General features: G+C 32.3%; 1 protein-coding gene across 1 annotated transcript; it reads left to right on the forward strand.

Annotated features, from left to right (window-relative positions):
* Positions 1 to 4,497: 4,497 nt before the first annotated feature.
* Positions 4,498 to 6,725, forward strand: LOC112685036. The gene is made up of 2 exons (XM_025556792.1): positions 4,498 to 4,905; positions 6,135 to 6,725. The coding sequence occupies exons 1-2, from the start codon at positions 4,498 to 4,500 to the stop codon at positions 6,723 to 6,725; spliced, it is 999 nt and encodes a 332-aa protein (XP_025412577.1).
* Positions 6,726 to 17,489: the final 10,764 nt, after the last annotated feature.

Raw genomic sequence — 17,489 nt, forward strand, 5'->3', positions numbered from 1 at the left:
ATAAAATAGTCAATTACTTAATAGTTAAAACATATTTAGTATAAATACTAAATAAATAAATAAATAAATACTAAACAAATACTAAATAAAAATATTTAGTTTAAGTATTTCTATAAATATTCCCGGTCCTAATGGAAAAATAGTTAAAGATAAATTAAAATATGTCTTAGAAAGAAATGAAGGATATAAAATTATTAAAACTTACTCTGAGGTTATGGCAAGAAATCAAAATGTTTATTTAGATATAACACCTAATTTATAAACTATTTTAAATATGCATCGATAATAAGTGTCGACGTTGAACGTACTTTTTCATTATATAAACATATTTTAAGCAACAGACGATACAATTTTCAAGAACACAATTTAGAGATGTATATAATTATAAATTTTAATTCAGAAAAATGATATATTTTGTAAATATTATATAAATGCCCATAATATTATTTAAGTAAGTAATTAATGATTATATTTTTGATATGATTTTACTATGTAATTTTAATGTATTTCATTGCAATTTTAACATATTTATACTGCAATTTTGATACATTTTTATTGCAATTTTGGCATATTTTTAGTGTAATTTTAAGATATTTTTAATGCAATTATATCCGGTCTTTAATTATAGTATTATCATTGATTGTTTTATAAACAATGGTGTTATATTAAATAACAGAAATAATTGTATGTAAATTGAATACATGTTGCAGTAAAGAATTATAGCTTAAATAACTTAAACATTTTAGAAAATAATAAAAATTACATAAAATAACCTTTTAACCATAAGCTAAATTTAAAAAATGTATATGATTATAATTTTATATGTTAGAATACTTCATATAATTTTCTTTGGAGCCAAAAAAAAAAAAAAGAAGAATTTATTAGAAATTCGCTAAAATGATTCACAAACATTACAACATTGTAGACAAAATTGACGATTTTATTAAACGTTATTAATTATTTAATTCAATGCATTTCATAGTTTCAACTTATTTTAATGAATTTTGTGTTGCTTATAAGTACATGCAGAATAATCATTGATTAATCCGCAACTCCCTCTGTCACATTAATGCGAATACTCTACTGTATATTCAATTTGTATTATGTGTCACAACGTGACGTCTATAACAATATACTGAACCCGAGCTGAAAATTTGTACATATGTTTATTTTTGTAAACAGAGTCGTACCGATCCATTTTTTATCCTGATGCAGAACTGAAGCAATGTGCCCCCTAGGTTGTAGGGTTGTTATACTAACAACTTTTAATATGTAAAATACGATTCGGAAAAATCTGAAAAATTGTAATTAGGTTTTTAGCAAAACAAGAAATACCAATAATAATTTTTAGCCAAAAGTATATAATTATTAATTATTATCTTCTTATATTATGATAAATAAATAAATTTGATATTTGCAAATTATTAGATGTTTGAAAAAAATAGTTAGTAATAATAAAATAATTTAAAACAATTATTATTTATAATTTAATTTTCCTTGCTTTTGTGTCAGCAAATATAATGTAGGTGGTATAAAGCAGGTACCCACAATAATTAATACTTTTTCTTAAGTTGATCCTTTAATATTTTTGCTCCCTCCCCCAGATTCTGGCGCCCAAGGCAAGTGCCTCGCTCGCCTCACCCTAGTTACGGCTCTGTAAATCACTATTGTTGTATGTCTTTGTATGTATGCGTGCTTGTATGCGTGTGTGTATATGCGGGCGTGTTTTTCGTTTTTTTGTTTGTGCAAACATTCGGCGCGATTTTTCTTATTGCCTTTATATCATGTTTCGCAGTGACGTACGGTCAGTTTTTGATTTAGTGAAGTTTTATTTTTTTCTCGCACAGAAACGAGTGAATACATTTATGATGAAGTTCTGATGTCATCGGTGCAATTGAGACCCAAGTTATATGGGACAAGACATTAGACATGTACAAGTACCGAAACGCAACGATAAACGCTCGGTAAAAGACAAAAGTACAATAAAAAAACACTATACCGTAATAGACAACTTTTTTTTAAAATAAAATTTAATGTAAGAATGATTGAGCATAAGAAACAGTGATAAGGTTAAGAACGTCTACGAGAAAAAATTGTGTGGGACGCGAGCAACAGTTGACGATGAAAAATCGTACGGACAAAATCGATGTGTGCGCAATGGAACCAAACCCGCACTATTACCGTCATGAACACATTTGGGTTTGAAAAAAAAATAAAAAAAATTAAACGTCTAAATTATCGTGGCACGAGTCTAGACAACAGGTACAAACGTGCACCGTTCGGACGTCGGGTCTATGACGTCACGTGCATATTTTTAAACACTTGTCGTCCCGTCAAACGGATTCCTGTACAAGCGCCCATGTTCCTGGCGTATGTCAAACCCGTAGCGAACTCGTTGTCGTATCATCCGGGAAGGGAAAGAAAGAAAAAAAAAGGCACGAAGGTGATACGTAAACGTGCGTTCGCAAACACCAATGACCTGGTTCGTTCCGCTGCTCGGGTACGTTCATTTGTTCGATGGTCACCGCCGTTAGACCCGTCGGCCGAAAACGTCAGCGGGTGGAGGCCTTAGGGACTACTTTCATTTTCCTAGGAATCCATTTTCGCGTCGAGTATGACGTTATACGCTTGACGCAGTTCGTCATCTACTTGTTCTTTTGAAATTTATCACACTGTTTTCCTACGGAGCGCAACGCACGTTCCGTGTCAGCGCCAAGGACTGGTACCTTTAAGTTTCTACGGATTCAGTTCCGATTCCGGGTTTCAATTATTTTATTAAAGAGTTCGGGTTCGGGTTCCGGTTCCGGTTATTGAAAAATACAAAATAAGGGTTCGGGTATTATAGGGTTCTAAATAAAAAATTTTTAAATTTATTCCGTAGTATTTTTTGATACATATTTAAAAATTACATATATGTTATCGGTATCATGGCATTATACTATGCAATATGGCATAATATATGAAAATAAATGTCTCAAAGTGACACTCTTCGACTAATTTATATCGCAATAAGTTTTTTTTAATAGCTATATAGTATAGTTTAATATTATAGTATTATAGTATAATATATATATTATCCTAAATATACAATTTAATAATATGAGAAAATATGCAAAATAAAATTTCATTTTTGAACTCATTATGTTGTGATTCAAATTTGTATCTATAATAATAAATAATAATAATTTATTTGGCCAAAAACAGTTTGTACATGTCGAAGAACAGTAATATGTATAAATTAAATTAAGTTTTAACTATACATAATAGGTATGTTGTCTAATTCACCATTGAGTTAACCCTCGTATTGATGAAATTGGAGTATTAATCGGTTTAGCCTTTAGTCGTCCGTCTGTCAGCATATAATATTAAAAATAAAATTTTTAAAAAATTATATCTCAGAAATTGATTTGTGCTTTGAATTTTTAAGAATAAAAACATAATCAATAATGTTTGTTACATCCGATATTTTTCATTTTATAATGAGGGTTCCGGTTATTTGAATATGTAAAAAATTCGGTTTCGGTTCCCAATATTTTAAAGGTCCTTGAGTTCCAGAACTGTTTCTTTTGGGTTCGATTCCAGCCCCTAGTCGGCGCAATAAGCTTGGTGGCAGAGTCTATTGCGTTGCGCGCAGCGTTCTACGAGTTGTTGGTTTTGATCCTGCTTTGATTTGCTATTTTTTCGAACATTTTTTAAAATTAAACTATAGTATTAATGTATTATTGTTGATACCGTATCTGTTTTTACGTAATAATATGAAAAAAATAAATAGTTCTGTTGGGCCGAACGTTCGTTTTTCAGACGACGACGACGAATGGCTAATCGAATTCGTTAACTATCGTAAAACACTTTAATATAGTGTTCCACGATTATTCAGATTATATTATGATCTGAATAATTACTCGTTATAATCGCCTTTATCAATTACAGTATACGATACATAGCAATCAACTGAATTGTTCGACGCGCTGCCACTAGTTTTGTAGGAAAACAAACGTTATTTATAATACGTTTCGCTGACGCCGACGTGATACACGTGGTCGGTAAAAAAAAAACGCGGTAATAGGAAAACGTACCTTTACAGCGAAACACGGCGCGGTACTATTGGTCGTCCGTCCGACCACGGTTGCTCCGGCGACCCCGTAAAGTTTACAAAACATCGACGGCCGAACACCGACAGACGCGTACGCTCACGCACAAAGTGTTCATTGCGCAACGTTTCAACACTTCACTCGTTCTACCCATGGCCACCCGTCCCGTAGTGTGACGACCACGGATCGTCCGAGACCACCCGGCGGCATGTGCTTGGTAACCAGCGGAAAACGTCAGTAAGGCGTATTCGTAACGTTCTTGCGTTCGATGTCGCCAACGCGCGCTTCGCACAACCACCGGGGATCGTTCGCGGACGATTTCACCAACCGTTGGGGCGCCATTCCCGCGGACCAGTTGACGGCGCTTTTCGCGTGGACCGTTCTCGTCTCGCTCGTCGTCTTCGTCATGATCGCGCTCACGTACCTGGCGCTGGACGTGTGCTCGCCCGTGCCGCCGCCACCGCCGCAATCCTGCGACGTCGCCCCGGGCCCATCGTCCGCGCTGCACGTGCAGAAACGCGCCGTGATCAACGTGACCACACGCGAGTACTGCTCGATCGTGTCCAAGGATCTGTTCTCGCTGGAGCAGCTGGGCTACGTGGACGCGAACCGCCGCGTGTCCCGGCTGCTGGCGCTGCAGGACGTGAGCGCCGGCGACGTGCACTACGTGCTGGCCAACGACACGCACGTACCGGTGCTGTTCGCGTGCTCGCTCGAGTCCGTTCTGCGTACCGTGGACAACCGGAGTCGCGTCAACGTGTTCGTCGTGTTCGGCATCGAGTTCGAACGACCCGTGCTCGACAAACAACGCCCGGTAAGTGGGTGCGCGCGCGCGTCGATTCGATTTTTCCCCGTCGCGTTCGCCGCGGCTTTGGTAAAAATCGGGACCGCGTTTTCATCGGATTATTTTACTTAGCGAACGCACGCAACAAACGGTATAACGTGTTTTGCGGTGTTCGGAAACAATCCGATGACGGGTAGAATAAAACTGATTTCGCATTGTTTTACTACCGCTTTTATTAGTGCTGATGTATAACTGGTACGGTTCAGCAATACTTTTTTAATTCGTCGGACAAGTAATTATAATATAAAATACAGCGATTAATAATTTCAAATATTATATTACGTAACACTTTTAATACGTCTGAATAAGAACGAAACGTTTTTAAAAAAAAAAAGGGATTCGAACGTGAACGAGTTCAGTTTTTAAGTGCACTTCCCAGTCATCGAAAACATAGGTTATGACAAAACACCACGCTAGACGACAGCAGATATTAAGGCGCGGTGCTACACGATTTGCCGAACGTGGACTCCAACATTGACGCGCAATCGTTGATTGAACATTTGATCCAGTGTCATGTTGAAATTTTGAATGCATATCTCCCTCCAGTGTATATCTGCGTGTGTGAATTTATACACTCCTGGGGTGAAATTAATTTACTTTAAAAAAGTAGTTGGAAAAGAAAATGGACTACTTGATTGCAGCTGCTGCCATTGTAATTTTACAATCCTATAGATATCATAAAACGTATTTCTGTATAAGAATAGAAGCCATTAAACACAACATTGTATTAAATAATGTATTAAAATCGAAATTTTTCAAGTCCCTATAACTCATGTGCATTTACGTTATAAAATTTATTATTGATATTGATTACAAAATACTAAAAACAAAAAAAAAAAAAATACTTACCAGTTATCGATTAAAGTAATGACTAGTAAATGCTAAAAAAAAAAAAAAAATAAAAAAAAATATTAAAAATACTTCACATTGTCATGATTCCAATCGAAGACACTGGATACACAGGAAGACACATGTCACATCGTTAGGCCATACGTGCCAAACTCTGGTTGCAACCAACTGGACGCAAACATTTGTCGTTCGACGTACAACGTACACGACACTATCGTGGTGGCCAACGTTTGAAAGCATTGGACGCATCGAGCAGCACCGGCCCTTAATTATACATACATACATATATATATATATATATATATTTGGCGCGAAAACCTGTTGACCACGTCTGACATTTTCCCAAACAGGTGTCGCTGTCGTCCAGCCTGGCCCACCTGCGGGCCGCGTACGGCACGAGCCGGTTGAATGTGGTGCACGTCGACCTGAAGGAGTGCTTGGACTGTTCGCCGTTCCAGGGCATGGATCTGAGCAAGAGCCCCGGGTTCGCCAAGTTCGCGGTGCAGCTGGTGCTGCTCTGGCAATTCGGCGGCACCATGCTAGACGGCCGCGTGATTGCGGTCCGCGGACAGGTGTACCGGGCCACGGGCACGGCGGTGCGGTACGGCGAGCGCACCATGAGCGCGCCGGTCGCGTGCCACGAGTTCGTGTACGACGCCATGTCGTGCGCTAAGTGGTACGCGCTGCGGTACAGGACGTTCACGCCGGACACCGTACGCCGGATCGTCGACAAGACCGTGGCCGGGCGGCGATGGCACGAGGCCGACGCCAGGCCCGTGGACGACGGGATCGTGTGCCGCGGCGGCGTCATCAGCGGCCGCTGCTACTACGTGGAAGCAGACCGCGCCGTTTCCGACCCCGACTCGTACGTGTACGGCTTCTGTCCCGCGGTCGGCGGCACCGCGATCGACCGCAAGCACCGCGGACTGCGTTCCGCGTAGTGCACGTGCTTACGTACGACTGGTCGTCCGGACGGCAGCCGCAGTCTTTGTCCTTTTCTTCTTTTTGCCACGGTAAGTAAAAGCATCGTTAGGTTAGAAACGGCCGAAAGATTAGTTTTTCCATTAGGTACCGGCCGTAACTCACGCGCGGTACGCCGAACAATTCCGTTATGTTCGCGTGCTTATTCATTTCTTATCGTTCGCATTGTTATTCGTTTGTTGCGCATTTACGCCAAATGTTCAATACGAACGAGTTGTCGCGGTCGATACGTTCGGAAGAGATTACTACCGAGGACGTTGAATAGGTACGTTTTTGTCGATGAATCCACTGTCGTTCAGAAATAATATTCGTGTCCGGTCATCGTCGACGGCGGTTAAATGTTTATGAATTTAATAAATTAAATTAAATACTATAACGTAAAAATTATCCAGAAACTCGATTTCACGATTTAGCCGTTTACGGGTAGGTCATTATCTACTTCCTTTCCATCCCTACAAACTCTCTCTAAACGATTCTCCTTACTGTTCTAAACATTCTGAAGAGATTATTTGCGACCTCTCCCATATTATCTTTAGCTGCCCTTCTTTATCCTCTAATCGTTTAACTTTTTTTAATTTTTTAAAATATCAAAATATCCAACTAACTCGATCTTCTATTTTTAATTCCAATTCTGAGTTTGTTATAATTCGATTATCATTTATCCGTGAGACTGGTCTATCCGTTTAATTATATCTAAATTATTTTAAATGAAATTTATGTCTTAGTATTCTAACTTACATCAATTTTATTCTGTAAATATTGAAATAAATTGTAAACCTACAAAGTTTCAATAAAAAAAAAAAAAAAAAAACGTAAAAATGAAAAGAAAAAAAACGGTTGCGATAAAAGAAATAATTATGTATAAATGTTATACGTTAAATTGTATAAAATGTTTATTGACCACACATGACTAAATTCATTAACATTGATTAACTTTTGATTAACTTTCGATAATCTATGTTATCATAAACGATCATTCAACACGATAAATGAACGCACCCGTTAAATGTTTTAAAATAACCGTACCGATATTCGGCGCACAAACATGTTTTGGTAAATAACGGTAACGGAGCTTTTACTAGTGTGGGTCCAAAAATTCTCTGCCATCATACGCACGGTCATCGTTATAGTTATTCGGTAAGATATTTCAATAGAATAGGACAAAAGGCATGAAGAATCAAATTATAAGTTATTTTATACGGTGAAACTCGTTTCAAACTCATTACAGTATTATGAAAATAAAACAGAACGATGGGTGATTGTCAAAGTTGGATGTAATCGATTAATCAATCACTAAATTACGAAATCGATTACGATTAATTTATTAAATTATCAACATTAATTATTAATTGTTTATCATATTTTAAAATGAACAGAGTAGTCATGATTACATTTGTTTAATTGTTAATCATTGTTGCCAAAAATATTGCGTAACTACAATCTGGTATTAAGTAATATACTATATATTATTAAAATTAAGAGTTTACAAAACGTCAAATATTTATACATTTTAAAGCTCCGTGACACTTATTACCGGTCAAAAAGCTACAACTACTCGTATATTTGCATGTACTCCATTTTTATCCGAATTTATCTGTAAATTTACACTAAAAAATCGTGTGGATTTAGTTGCTAAATATACATGTTGCATTTCGTTGTTTTCCCTTCTATTCCGAAGACAATTTTATTTGTATACCTACGTATTATACTACAATTAGTGACAGTGAAGAAACTTCTGTATCAGAAAGCAATAGAAATTCATCAGCATCAGATTATCCATCACCACTCTGGTGATCAATTGATGGTAATTTTTTTTTAAATTTTTTCTGAAAAATCATACGAATCTCAAAATTAAACTATGGTTCAATGCGTCAAATGTGAGCCGAAAATTGTAGAACATGTTTGTTATGAACATTTGTCATTTAACTTTGTTATTCATTTAAAAAATATACATGGCTCTGATGCTGCTGAGGAATATGAAAATCATTTGAGATTAATTGGATCAACAAATAAAATAATTGAAACTTCTGTCAAGCAATTAAAAATTAAAAAAGTACTAAAAATCTTCGAAAGCAAAATTATGAATTTTTTTTACATTCAATAATTTCTTTGAGATGCATAGAAGACCGATATTTAAAAAAAAAGATTTTATACTTTTAATATATCAAATTCTGGACTTTGTATCTCGAGCTAGTGGTCGCTTTATCAAAAATTGTTATCAATTATTAAAAAAATAGTTTTTTTTTAATTTTTATATTGATAATCATTATTTTCCCATAATAAATTTAATTTAATGCTCTTTTTTTTTTTTTTTTACAATATCCTACTTGTAACCAATAAATATAATATAAATATACCTCATCAGCCAATAAACTGTATATTTTTTAAATTTTTATTTCTAAATAAAGTTATTATCCAGCCCGAATTGTTGTTGAAATATATTTAAATAAATCATTTAAAATTATTCATGATTACTAATTAACTTATTTTGTAATCGTAATTAAGACTATAATTACTTTATTACTTTAATCGTTTAAATTAATTTTTAAATGTCATTATTAATTACATAATTTGCGATGACATTTATCTTATGATTAATAGCTAAAAATTGTAATCGTAATCTTGAATCATTTTTCAAATTCCGATTTGCCCAATACTGATAAATAGTATTGTGTTTATATTGTTTTGTCAAAATATAATGTTTAAATATTCATAATTTTCTTTATAAAATTAAGCTTTTATTTATTGATAATAGATATGTATAAAGAACATTTATTATATTGTCAATACTTTTTGTCAAACAAAAATTATTTTGACGACGTTTTTGAAACATGAAATATTAAATTATTTGTGTATAGCTCATGCGAATATTTTAAAATTATATTATCTATATACAATCATTCAGAAAAATGTCAAGTCTACGGTTATTTTTTGTAAGTTATGATAAAAAAAAAAATTTTGAAGAACAATGTGAAATTCCGGTTCACTGTAAGCGTGGCCGTTTTTTATAACTTTTCTTCAGTTTTTCGCAGCTATTATAAAAACTGGTTAAGAAATTCAAAACCAGACCTCCTAAAAATACCAAGTAAAATCCATTTCTTATATTTTAATTTTTGTTCGATGATGATCAGAGTACTTCTGGTGAAAATCGTGTACATGGACACAAAAAAAAACACATGTTGAAACCCGATACATTATTTATTTCAGTCAGAATCCTAAATAAGAATAGTATTTAATACTTTAATTTGGATTAAAGACTTTAATAGTTCCAAAGTTGTAACTAATATCTATTTTTTTGAGGTGGGGGAGCTGTTATACATTTGAAAATAAAATAAATTTGGTAGGTGTTCGGCGGGAAGAATAAGGTAAGGTTGAATTAACTACATATTTCGAGGGAATAGGTCAGAACGCTCAAACCTCCTCCCTTTAGAATCTAAAGTTTAGATGCTCCACTGAATAGAGCCATTCAAATTTAAAACTTGTGTAATTGGTACAGTATAATGTATTTTTATTGGCTAACGTATCTAGAGATCTGAATCAATTTGAATAACTGTCATTCAAGCTTTTTTTAAATTTATAAAAATTTAATATAAAAATACAATATATTATTTAATAAATTGACGATTTATCTATATAATACGTTAGTACTATATTATGTACTTTTACTATTGTACATATTATATATACATTTTTTTTTTTTTTTTATCAAGAAAAGAAAATCTACAATCTATACAATAATTTATACAATAATTAGATTTAATAAAAATATACATACAATATATATTCGTAATATAAATATAATATATTTTATTGATTATTTTTATATGAATTATTTTCAATTAAGTTAAATGATATATTATACCTATTATTTAAATAAAATTGAATAATTTCTAGGAAATAATCGTAATCAATATTATCCAAATAACCAAACCTTTATTTTAAATACAAGGTATCCATTTACAAGCATACAATAGCAAATTAGTTAGTAGTTAGTTAGTTAGTTAGTTAATAATGAATAAAAAATAGTAATTTTTAATTTCGTATATACATTTATACATATTTTTATTATTAATCTTAGAGTTTAATATTAAATAATTTAAAATAATAATTAATAATACAAATTGATACTAACATTGATTTCCAGGAAAAATTAAGAATGTCAACTGAAAATACCGTTGCGCGGTGGCAGTAAAATCGAGCATGTTTTTATAAATATCGCGCGGCGATATTTTACCGCTGCAGTATGCGGACTCCCATTACAATATAAGTGGACAGTTTTATCACCCCCCCCCCACTCTAGTGTGTAGGGACATATTATATATATTATGTTACATATTATATGTTATATTCAGAAGAAAAAAGTATTAAATAAACATCGGGTACAAGATTTAATTATTTATTGTTGACTTTACTCTTATTCATAGATCATTAACCGGGGGTCCGTAGATACTCGGGTTACTCGGGTGTCTACTGGACGGTTGTGAGTCTTTTTTTAAATAATTCAAAATAAATTTGTTTTGATTGCGTTTTTAAGATAACAATAATAATGTTTATCCCGCTTTTCGTCACTTGGAAGGCAACAATGTTTTTAAATATCAAACTTCGATATCAATAATCTTATATGCCATATAAATTTATCGTGATCGTAAAATAGTATATCACAATACAATCTAACAAGCTTTTCAATTGAATATAGATTCGAAAATATAGATACGGAAACCAAAGCTAAAAATCGACGATATGTGTGTTGTTCTGTCTAATACGATCCCAGATTTCAAGGCAATATTACAATCAAAATAAAAGCAAATGTCACATTGAGACTTATTTTTAAATATAAAGAAAATGTGATTATTCATAATAGTTTAATATAGTTATAGTCTTAGATTTATCATTAAAAAATAATATTTTTTTGGGGGGGTTATAATTTTTCCGCGTTTATATTTTATACTTCAAAGGGGTCTATGACTCACAAAAAGTTAAGAATCTATGCTCTTATTGATTCGGAATTATATACGTTACGGGTGCCATACAATTTCACAGGACTATCTAAACTCCGTTGTTTGTTCCTTTGTATACAACAAGGGCTACCAAATGGTGACTCACGGATCGCATCTAGCCCGCAGATAAGGAGTGAAAATGTCTGTTAATTTCCTCAATGAAAACAATGTATAATATTAAAATATTTCTGATCGTTTTACATATTCATTTCGGTTGAACGATTTTTTTCGTTCATTACATTTTTATCGTACAACACACATGTGAGGCATTTTTTTATTAAGCGATAATATTAAAAGTTTAGATCGACTGATTTTATTATAATAATATATTATTGTATACCGTGTGTTCAATTTTAAAGGTAGCAGGAAATATTTCGAACGCAAAACCTTGAATTTAATTGAGGTTTTTTTTACAGGATATAGGACTTATAAATACATATGTTTTTGATAAATTCTAATTTTTAACTTTTTTTTTTTATTTGCGTATGCGCAGTAAAATTTCGTAAATAGGAACAACTATTTTTGACACTGAATTTGGTTTGCTCTATTTTTTTTGAGCAACTTTGATCTTTACAGTTTTTTGATATACCTAATTTAAAACTTTCGACCGTCTTAAAAATGTCAAAACATGTCAAAAAACTGTAAAGATCAAAGTTGCTCAAAAAAAATAGAGCAAATTAAATCCAGTGTCAAAAATGGTGGTTCCTATTTAAGAAATTTTTATTTTACTGAGCATGCGCAGATAAAAAAAAAGTAAAAAATTAGAATTTATCAAAAACAAATGTATTTATAAGTCCTGTACCCTGTAAAAAAAATCCGAATTAAATTCAAGGTCTTGCGTTCGAAATATTTCCTGTTAACTTTAAAATTGAACACACGGTATATCAAATACGTATTTAGGGTTTTGATTGATCGCGAGAATTTCCCGAACCCTTAGAAAATAATAACAGAACGATCACCCACTATGTATACATAGTATAAATTAATATATGAATTTGTACGTATCTTGATCAGATTATATAACGTGTTGTATAACGTATATTATGACGTATAGTATTTAACGATATTATACTATTTCGTTTTATGATCGCATATCGTTTATAATTCGTCGTGATCTCGCACTATGTCACTTCAATTTTTCACATTAATATTTGTAGAACAATTCCCTCTCGTTTTAAGCTATCCTAGTGTCTGTACGTACAGTGCCCATTGTTGCCGTAAGTGTAGAACTAATTTGTTATTTTTTAATAACGTATACTTGTGACGATCCACCTACGATGTGCTTTTTCTGTTATATAATTATTGTTGTATCATAAGTTAGTACACAGTATTGATAGTTGATAGTATAATTTATTGTACGGAAGTGGTATGAATATCATGATTGATGTTTTTCTATATTGCACAAAATACAAATGTTAATTTCGTACAGCGTTGCAGTTTAATTTTTTTTTTTTTTCCATAAAGGTTATCAAAAATATACATAGGCGTATTTCAAGTTAAATTAAGACAATATTAACTAACAGAACACATACAACACAAAATCTTTTAATATATATATATATACATATATATATTTATTTACCTAATTAATAATTTGAATATCTAAAATATATCATTGTATTACGATTAATTTAAATATTTTTTTATTAAATTATATTCTAAAAATGTACAATAACATATTAGAACTTAGTAAAACGACTAAAAATATATAAGACTTATTTTAACATGTGGTAAAAATAGGTACAACCATAATTTTAGAGAAGTTTATTCATCTTGAATCGACTGATAAGCATAACCATTAATTAATACATGCAATAATATTATAATAATTTTTTTTATTATTATTTGGTATTAGGCAAGAGCACAACTAAAATTATACAAAGCAAGATTAACATAACATAAAATAAAATAAAGATTCAAAGGTTAAATATTAAATCGAAATAAAATTTTAAATATACAATCAGACAACGTTAAATATTTGTATAGTTAGTTGTTCGTACATAATCGTTTATTGTTCAAACTCATATATAAACAGTAACTTCTTTGAGCAACCGACAATCGCTTGCAATAATTATGTATCAATGGAATAATATAATTGTTATTAATAATTATAAGTTTTTTTTTTGTTCAAAAGGATAAAAATTTTCTAAATCATTGTTGGTATCACTGCCCGAAATAATCTAAATACCTTTATAGGAAAATACACCCATTACTCGTCATTACGTAGGTGTCGACGGTTATTGTTATTCTATCGCATAGGCATTCGCACGGGTAGTTAGGACAAGCGCGCCCGCAAGATAAAATCCCACCCGGGGCAAGATTAAAATTCTAAGAGTCACAACGTGTATCTAAAAATATATGAGAACAAAATCAAATACCATAGAAATCGGTACTCGGGAGAATTTATAGTCTTAAGAGATATGCAGTCTTGCGTAAATATTGTAAACAAATAAATACATTCAAGATTATACATTTTAGAATATCTAAAAATGTGATAAATTTTACTAAACTTCATAAATGGATCTCAATAAAATTTTGTTATAATTAATATGCGTGGTATTAAATTAACAATAGTTTAGAAACAAAAATTCCCAGTAGGGGCAATGGCCCCTTTGCCCCCCCCCTGCGGGCGCCCATGAGTTAGGAGCCTTCAGCAAGTTGAGTCAAAACTGATATAGATAATAATAATAAAACATATTAATATGTTATGCAATTAATAGTGTAAAAACGCATCAAAGTGTACACCCACTATAGTATTAAGACGTAATAAATTGTAAATGTAATATAAATGTATTTACAATATAAGCTGTATAAAATAAATTTAAATATTAAAAAACTATAAAAAAAAAAGTTTAAAAAGTGTTGTTTCTTTACTAGTTTACTCGCTAATAATATGTAGTTTGAGCATCATGCAATCCCTCCCCTCCAGACAGCGCCGGTTTAACAAATATGCCGCATAGGGGCAGTTTTAAAATGTCGCCCTTTCCAAATCTATTGTACCATTGTACCCATCATGAAAAAAATTATATAAATAACAACGGCATTATAATTGTTTAATTAATTTATATTTATATGTAATGTTGGTGTATTAATATAATAAAAATTAGTATGTGTACTCTAAAAAATACGAGAATACGAACGAAAATGTAAAATTCCGAACGCTATAATAAAAATATGGTCATACTATTAATGCGCTGACCGCTCATTTACCTGATAATTCTGCGGTAGACGATATAATATTGAATTACTATTGTTTGTTATACACATTTTTCATCGGTTAACATTTCTTTTAAAAAATTATAATACATTAGAAAACTTTGGTTTTCGCCGTCGAGACATTGCCGCCGTGGTCAACTATCCCCTTGGTCTCCCACCTAAGCCCGACACTGTCACCAGATTGTTACGCATCTCTACAACATATTATTGCGTGTTAACAATTTTTTTTTTTTTTTTTAATCATTCTTCATGTCCATAATAATATCGTTATTATTCCGTATCATATAAGAAAACGTTTAACGGTATGCAATACATATTTTACGTTACAGGTATGGTGTACAGGAATAAAAGGTGCGAGCCTGAAAACTGTCACCACCATCGCATGGCGGCACGAAACGGATAACTATACATTTATATACTTATATGTGTATAAATATATATCTAAGAGTGATATGTCTTTGATATATCCATGATCAGCAATTCGAAGGGTCAAACCGACATACATGCGCACACAAAGGCAGTGAAGGCGTTCGGATGGTATTGTAGGGACAGTACGGTCGGTGCGCATTTCAACAACCCACAGAACACCTACTGGACCACGGCGACAGGTCGGTTGAAACCGGTTTTATGTTGTTTTCTAAACGCGCTTGCGCACGCAAAACGAACGAATGACATTAAACGACCCGAGAGAAAACCCAGTTGAACGTATGCGGTGCACAATCGATGATAAAACCACTGGTTGGTTGCTAATAATGGTGATTAGTTGTTCGATTAATGCGATGATCTGTACAATGTAAAATTGATTTCGGTTAAAAATAATATCAAATTGTATGAAAATAATAAAAATAGATTTAATTTTTGTCAACTGAATACAATTTTTTTACCACCTCCTTTTTTTTTTTAACAAATTCATTAGTTTTAATTAAGAAGTTTATGTTAGACAGGTATTCACAAACGCCTGGTTCGTGATACAAATTTTCAATAAAAAATATTTTTCAAACGACATATTAATCACGTTTTAACTAGAAATTAGAAACTATTTAAAAATCTTTATATGACGTCAACGTTTTGATGATTATTATCTACATTAGATTTCTATTGTATGCAGGCTTTTATATCAAGAACGATTTTGGTAATTTTGAAAAACGTGTTAAATATTTTTAAAATAATGTGAACTGAATTCATGAAAGGCAAGTTAATGTAAACACCGATATCCGGTTTTAAAATGGTAGAATATTTTCAAAAACACGACTATGCATCGTTAAGGGAGTAATAACATACCCCAAATGTCTGTATACATATGTATGAACATATACACATATACATGCGTGTTTTCTTGGAACTCCATCAGATACACCGTACACAATAACCCCATGTATGTTTTTATGGATTAGTGTAAATGTATGAAAAGACCATAATACTAGTGATGGTAAGTTACGATTTTTTTTCAGTAACAGCAGCAGTTGCTACGGCTATTGAAAAAATAACAGTGCAAATAGCTAGGCGCTGATTTACGCAAATGCAGATGAAGCACATGCACCTGGCCCCCGATTTCTGAGGGCCTCCTGTCTCCGTAAGCCGTAGAAAATAGATCTTTTAAATTAATTTTACAAACATTTATTTTGTAAAATGTAATACCAACTATCAATGTTTAGAGTTCAGTATATTTTAATCATTAAATTGTCAGTTGACAATTTCATTTATTTATATGATTATTGATTGATGATTTATTTATATGGCTATTTTTATGATTTCACACCCCAGTGCTAATCAGTTACCATCACAAAATATCAAAATAATAATAATATAAAATTGTTTGAACAACGGAATTATTTAATACCTTAAACTATTTATAAATTTCTTCGAGTCCAGTATTCACAGATTAACCCGTCGTTAGTGACGCTGTGAGTTTTTTCGCTCATACAATTACCATTTTTAGAACCACTGGTTTATATTTCATTCGATTTTGACAATCTTATATGCTTATATGCTTCATTCAGAAATTCTATTCACGGAAATGAATACGGAAAAACTAAAAGCAACCTGTAATATAACACTGATAAAATACAGAGTTATACATAGTTAACACAAAAAACAGCACACGTGCGAAGCAGAGTTATTCAGCTAGTGTTAGATAATATTGCAAATAACTAATAGTAAATTTGTTTAAAAAATAAGATTATACTGTAAACACATTATATGTTCTTTGTGATAATTTAATTTCTGAACTAGTCAAATGTAATCATGCTTATATAGGTACTGTTGGAACAAAAAATTGGTTTCTTATATAAAAATATAACATGCCCAAAGATTGTTAACTTAGTTAAATTAATACTGCAAATGTATTTGGACGATTTTGACTATGAACTAGTACAGTGTTTCCTAAATAATGGGTTGCGATCCACTACCTTGCTACGAAAATAAATTACCGGGTCGCAGAATTTAATAAAATTCTCATATTAAATTTGCTACTTATCATTTCATTTGATAATTTGAACTTTTTAGTAAAAA

The sequence above is a fragment of the Sipha flava genome, unplaced genomic scaffold (genome assembly GCF_003268045.1).
Source record: "Sipha flava isolate LNK unplaced genomic scaffold, YSA_version1 262_pilon_pilon, whole genome shotgun sequence".
Taxonomy (NCBI): Eukaryota; Metazoa; Arthropoda; class Insecta; order Hemiptera; family Aphididae; genus Sipha; species Sipha flava.

Excerpts from the sequence above, each read along its gene's own strand:
- LOC112685036 (XM_025556792.1), top strand. The coding sequence starts at position 4,498 with ATGATCGCGCTCACGTACCTGGCGCTGGACGTGTGCTCGCCCGTGCCG. Across the intron at positions 4,906-6,134 it reads TGCTCGACAAACAACGCCCG|GTGTCGCTGTCGTCCAGCCT; the intron begins GTAAGTGGGTGC and ends TTTCCCAAACAG.